The sequence below is a fragment of the Geosmithia morbida genome, assembly GCF_012550715.1.
Source record: "Geosmithia morbida isolate 1262 chromosome Unknown scaffold_10, whole genome shotgun sequence".
NCBI lineage: Eukaryota > Fungi > Ascomycota > Sordariomycetes > Hypocreales > Bionectriaceae > Geosmithia > Geosmithia morbida.
Genome location: NW_023336197.1, coordinates 89069 through 95068, shown reverse-complemented (window position 1 = coordinate 95068; position 6000 = coordinate 89069). Strand labels below are relative to the sequence as shown.

General features: G+C 56.2%; 3 protein-coding genes across 3 annotated transcripts; 2 read left to right on the top strand and 1 right to left on the bottom strand.

Annotated features, from left to right (window-relative positions):
• Positions 1 to 88: 88 nt before the first annotated feature.
• On the bottom strand, positions 89 to 380 carry GMORB2_1529 (uncharacterized protein; the record flags this gene model as incomplete). The annotated part of the gene is made up of 2 exons (XM_035463511.1): positions 89 to 97; positions 141 to 380. 2 exons carry the CDS (start codon positions 378 to 380, stop codon positions 89 to 91), a joined length of 249 nt encoding a protein of 82 aa, XP_035320342.1.
• An 80-nt stretch (positions 381 to 460) lies between these two features.
• Positions 461 to 1383, top strand: GMORB2_1528 (GPI anchored serine-rich protein; the record flags this gene model as incomplete). The annotated part of the gene is made up of 2 exons (XM_035463510.1): positions 461 to 484; positions 571 to 1383. 2 exons carry the CDS (start codon positions 461 to 463, stop codon positions 1381 to 1383), a joined length of 837 nt encoding a protein of 278 aa, XP_035320341.1.
• Positions 1384 to 3234: 1851 nt separating this feature from the next.
• GMORB2_1527 (Ankyrin repeat) lies at positions 3235 to 5664 on the top strand (the record flags this gene model as incomplete). Its single annotated transcript, XM_035463509.1, has 4 exons — positions 3235 to 3377; positions 3439 to 4421; positions 4482 to 5380; positions 5656 to 5664. The coding sequence occupies 4 exons, from the start codon at positions 3235 to 3237 to the stop codon at positions 5662 to 5664; spliced, it is 2034 nt and encodes a 677-aa protein (XP_035320340.1).
• Between the last annotated feature and the right edge of the window lie 336 nt (positions 5665 to 6000).

Here is a 6000-nt window from a genome sequence, read left to right as displayed (position 1 = left end):
AGCAGCATCATCACAATCACCTCGTGTGGCCCCGACGTGCCTGACTGCCCTAACGGCGGCACCACCGTCGTGACGAGCACTATCCCTCTCACCACGACTGTGTGCCCCGTCACCAGCACTGCGCAAGGACCTGGCCCTACTCCTGGCACCACCACAGAGGAGGACTTGACCGAGGTTCCCACGCCCACGTCCACTCCGGGCACTACTGAGACAGACGAGCTTCCCACGACTGCAGTGCCCGGCACGACTGCGACAGGGGAGCTTCCCACGACTGCAGTGCCCGGCACGACTGAGACAGACGAGCTTCCCACGACTGCAGTGCCCGGCACGACTGCGACGAGCGAGATTCCCACTACGCCTGTGCCCACACCCACCACCATAACCGAGGAGAAGACGACGCAGTTCACCACGTCGACCGTCTTCACCACGTCGCAGTTCACTGTGACGCAGTGCCCTCCCGATGTGCCCAACTGCCCCGCCGAGAGTGCCACCACGGCTACCGTGACGAGTACTATCGCCGTGTCGACGACTGTATGTCCCGTCACCTCAACTGAGGAGGGATCGACCGAGATTGTCACCACTGTGTCACCTGCCACGTCGACCGGGGAGACCGGGGCGGCCCCTCCTGGCACAACGGAGACGAGCGAGCTGCCCACCACCCGGCCCGGGGCCACCACATCAACGGACCAGATCACTCAGCCGTCTAGCACGACGACGCAGGAGGCCACAACGCTCCCTCCCGCCACGACCGAGGAGACAGCCGCGCCGCCCGCCTCGACAGACGAGAAGACGACAGTCAAGGCCACCACAACTCAGGGGGTAACGACAACCGTGCAGGCCATCACGACCGGCTTCAGCACGTCGACCATCTGGAGCACCTCGTACCAGACCGTCACTCAGTGCCCGCCCGAGGTGCCCGACTGCCCTGCCGAGAGCGCCACGACGGCCATCGTGACGAGCACCGTCGCCGTCTCCACGACCGTGTGTCCCGTCACATCGACCGAGGAGGCCAGCGGCACGGCTGAGGAGCCCCCCGTCCCCACGACCAAGGGAACAGCGGCACCCCCTCCGGCCTCGGGCACGACGCTCATCACCACCACTCTCCCTGGGGCATCCACCCCAACCACTGTCTTCACCTACGTGCCCTCCCACACCAGCAAAATCCCCTCTCTTGTCCCCCCCTCCGCCAGCCTACCCCCCCTGTCGAGCGGGTACGGCACGCCCTCCTCCCACACGCCCTCTCTTACTCCAGGCACGCCTACCCCTGTCACCCCCACACCCACACCCACACCCCCCATTCCCACTGCGGCGGCCGGTCGTGTTGGCAGCCGCGGTGTCGGACGAGCGATCGCGGCGGCCGGCCTGGCCATGCTGCTTGTTTAATGCCCATCCCTTTCTTTCCTTGTCTTTTTTTTTTTTTTTTTCCAATTCCTTGATGATGTTATTTCCTTTGTTTGGCTTCCTCCACCCCGAAGTATATTCCACGGTAAAAAAACGTATTACCAGTTTTTCTTTCCTCTTTCTTTTTTACATTCGTGTTTGTCGGGTTCATTGGTGGAGGAAGGATCGGATTTGTTAGAAAGCCTATTATGGCGGTAGTGGTAATTAATCCATTTAGTTCAGTCCAAGGGCTCGTCTGTTTTTGTCGTGCTTCGTCATTATGATCAATTGTTGTGTTGATCGGTCGTGATGGTTTTGGACGCCGTATCAGGTTCAGGTGTGCTTTGCTTGGGTACGGCATTACTCTGCACTCGCGAATTGGGCAGTCAGCTGAATGAGGCCAAGCGGTGCCATTGCAAACTCGGAATTGTCGATAGCGGTGAGCATGAAAGTGCAAAAAGTGTGGCGAGGTTAAACGATGGTAGGTATGGGGCGGATCGAAGCGGTAGGACTGCTGGGTTGATGTGAAGAAAGAGAAAACAGGTGACCAAGGAATGGCGAACGAGGCAAGGCAACAAGGCCTGCTTTGCAAGGCTTCAGGCAAGGCAACAAGGCCTGTTTTGCAAGGCTTCAGGCAAGGCGATTGTTGTGGCTGACCCGTAGGTTGAATTTAAATCACGACGTTATCCGGTCTCGGGTCTGGTCTGGTCTTGGGGCGGATAGCTCATCGCGGTTGATGGGTACGAGTGTTGATGTGGATACTGTGTGGCTGAGTAAAGGCACAATGTCAATACATGTAACTCCTCGGCTATGAGAAGAGAGATGATACATATAGAAGATGAATGGCATGAGGCCCATTATCGAGGCCAGCAATATTTGGTGTGACACTCTTCCCCTTTTCTTTTTTTTTCCACTTCTCTATTTTACCGTCTAAACACACACAACACACACACCCATGTGTCAGCCTCATCATGGTATTAGCAGTCCGCGGGTCAATTGCCTCACCATGCTCTTGCCCTTGCTATGATTGATGCGGGTAGTTGCCTAGCCTCGGAGAATCAAGGCGAGCAAATGCCCGTTTATCCTATGCAGACATACATGTTTTGTATTAGTCATCTTCAACGCCGAAAAAAAAAAAAAAGAAGAAGAAAACACAGCCCAACACCTGCAGTGTGGCTCAGGACATGTAATTGTCCAGTCGTTCGGTTCTGGAGGCATCAGCCTTGTTGTGTGGATTGTGTGTGTGTGCTCCAGGTCTCCACAGATATTCTTCTATAGAGGGAGGGGGGCGGCGGTACTGGTACATTGTTCCCCTGCAATGTCCCACTCCGTGACAGACTCATCATTTTCTACATGTTGCGCATGACATGGCCCCCTTGCGGGTGATGGAGATCCGCCTTTCAGGGCAAGATTCGGAGCCAACGTTATTTCCCTCCACATGTTCTACGCTCTCAGTACGAGTATTGTATGATCTCCATCTGATTGGCCTTCCCATGCACCTGCGGGGTCTGCATAGCCTCAGTAATGATCGTTATGCAGCCTTTCTTTCTTTGACTCTTCTTCGATGCTTCTCCCCCTTCGAGCATTAATCACTGCCTCATTTCGGTTCACTGCTAGGCAGCAGGTATGTATATAGCTCTCTCTTCAAACAGCCACCATGCAACTTCGAGCCATTCTAGACCGTCTCTACCTAGACAGTCTACCTGGGCAGTCTAGGATTCAATCAATCTTCACCGCCGTTACACACAACTACCCTCTCCGCTGCTCATGCACTGCACCATGGACAGCCTCTCCCCGGCGAACTATGCTCACACACATCCTTCCCACTCCCCTTCCTTCTCTTCCTCACAAGGCATGGCCGAGACTGGCCGTCCGTCGCTGTGGGACTCGTCCTCCCTGCGTAAGCTGACACGGCTCTACGAGTACACGCTGCTCGATCTCGATACCATCCTTACCGCCATCTGGCACTATTGCCCCAACAAGGGAGCCAAGCCTAGGTGTGCAAGCCCGCGTGAGAGCATCGCTTCCCTCTCCCTCTGACCTCTGACACCTGTACAGTCCCGAATCAGCCAACAAGAAGCTCAAAGCACTTCTCGACAAGCAGCCGAGATGGACAAGGCCCGGAAACGAGGAAGACGTGGAGGTACGCTATGAGCAGTACCGCCAATCATACGCCGCGACCGCTGCCGCTTCCCCCGACTTTGCTGTCAGCTCATCCGAGTCCCCTCGAGCTCAGGAATGGGATGGCTGCTATCTACCCCTGGATTCCTGTACATCCGAACCTCAGCAGCATGGCCGGGAGGCGTCTCGTGCCTTCGTCGACGCTGACCCATTCTCGCCCTCGACCATCGCGCGCACGGCTACCAACCTCTCCGACTCCACAGATGTTTCAACTGGCTCTCGGGAACTGTTCTCCGGTCATTCTAGCAGGTGCATCCACATCGTCAAGAGGCTTATCAAGCGTTTGACCATCCATGCCACGAGCGACTTCAAGGTGCCCACTTCTGGCTCAAGTCCCTTCACCAGCTGGACTTCTGATCCAGACGCTGCACACCCCTTGACCACGGTGCTGCCCCCCCTCCCCGGTGACTTCCTCCTCATCGACTTCCACAAGTTCCAGAAGGCCTACTGCTTCTCCCAACCGCAGAGATGCCATATGCCAACGTGCATCTGCCGCGCCCTGACCGAGAATCTGAACCTGGCCTGGGTTGGACAAGACGGGCCCACACCCCTTGCTCGAGAGATTCTCAATGGCCGTTTCTCTTCGGTCCAGCCCGACTCTAGGGATGTGTTTGGCAACACGCCGCTCCATCTTTTGGCCGTACGAGGGCGCTCAGAGGTCCTCCTCCATGCCGTGCGCCACCAACGGTTTGCCGATTTCCTCGGCGCCGCCAATACTGCCGGTCAGACATTCCTGCACACGCTCCATCCCGGCTGGTTCGCGCAGGCGTCCAACATATACGCGTTGCTGGATGCCCTCACGGCGCTGCCGCATCTTCCCTCCGACAGCCGGCTTGACCTTTCAGCCCGCGACCACTTCGGTCGAACATTTCTCCACATGGTCCAAGGCCCCCCGAGGTTACATCTGGTGAACGCTATAGCAACTCGGTACTCGCTCATCAACGCCTGCCGCTCCCGAGACGCCCTAGGCGTGGTGCCGTTGGCTTTCCCGATAGACCGCGTGTCCTCTTCCCAGAATCCGGAGTACGCATACAACGACCTCATAAAGGTCGTCACACATGCCTCCCAGAACCCCCATATTCAAGATGACCACGGCCGCAACGGACTGCACTGCCTGGCCGCTGCGCCAATGTGCCCCGGGAGCTATCTAGCCAGGAGAGACAGGATAGACCTACTGCCGCCCGCCGCGAGAAGCGGTGGCAGCTTCGGGAGGGCCAAGGCCGCAGCTCCCCAGGAGGAAGAGATCCACAAATCATTCTACCTTGACGACTCGAGCCAACCGGTCCTCACCCTTCGGATGAACACGGCCAGCAGCCTGTTGGATGCCAAGGTAGACGTCAACGATCACGACGCCGACGGGAACACGCCTCTCATGGCCTTTTGCGCGGAACTTCCCGAGGACGGCGACGACAAGGTCGGCAGGGAGACCATCAGGCTGCTCGTCACTCAGGGCGGCGCCAACGTCAACGCCCGCAACCGCCGCGGCGAGACGGCCCTGCACGTCGCCGTCCGCTGCGGCCGCAAGCTCGCCGTCAGGGAGCTCGTCGACCTGGGCGCCAACGTCCACTGCCGCGACGCCGACGGGAGGGGCCTGCTCGCCCTCGCAGACGTCAAGATAGCCGGCGCCGGGGAGGGGCCCCACCCGTTCCTCTCCCACAGGAGCCCCTCCTCGCCTCCGTCGCCGGCAACTATGCGCATGCCGTTTGCCTACGCCCACTACCAGGCCTGCAGGGCGTATCTGAGCAAGCCCCGTGGCATCAGTGCTGCGCAGCAGATTGCCGTCCAGCATCCGTCGTTGGGGCAAGAATGGGGGATGTATGTGTGAGATTTTCCTCTTTCTTTTTCTTTCCTTCCTTTTTCCCTTTTTCTTTCTTCCTCTTTCTTTCTCTTCTTTCTCTTCTTTCTCTTTCTTTCTCTTCTTCCTCTTCTTCCTCTTCTTCCTCTTCTTCCTCTTCTTCCTCTTCTTCCTCTTCTTCCTCTTCTTCCTCTTCTTTCTCTTCTTTCTCTTGTTTTTCATCTTCTTTCATCTTCTTTCTATTTTTCCTTATTGTTGGTTACGTTCTCTCGCGCACGTAGGTGATGGAGATGATACAGGTGCTTTAGCCCCTTTAAAGGAAGGGGCGTGGCGGTTGTGTTAATCTTCTTCGATCTAAGGAAAGACAAGACTGTAGAAATATCTAAGATGGTGATGTTTGCGTAGAGGCCTGAGGCTTGGATCTGGACCGGCATTTTATTATACGCTAACTCTGAAAGTACTAGCTTAGATAACTTAGATATAATTACTATAACTATTGTATGGCGTTGGGCGGGGTTAGAATAAACATTTTCTTCTTCTTTTCCTAATCTCCCAATTTCGAATGTACCCCATTCTTTTTCTATCTTTCTTCCTATTAAATTCAGATATTTCTTTCCTCGCTTCCACCTGATTTAATTAGTGGC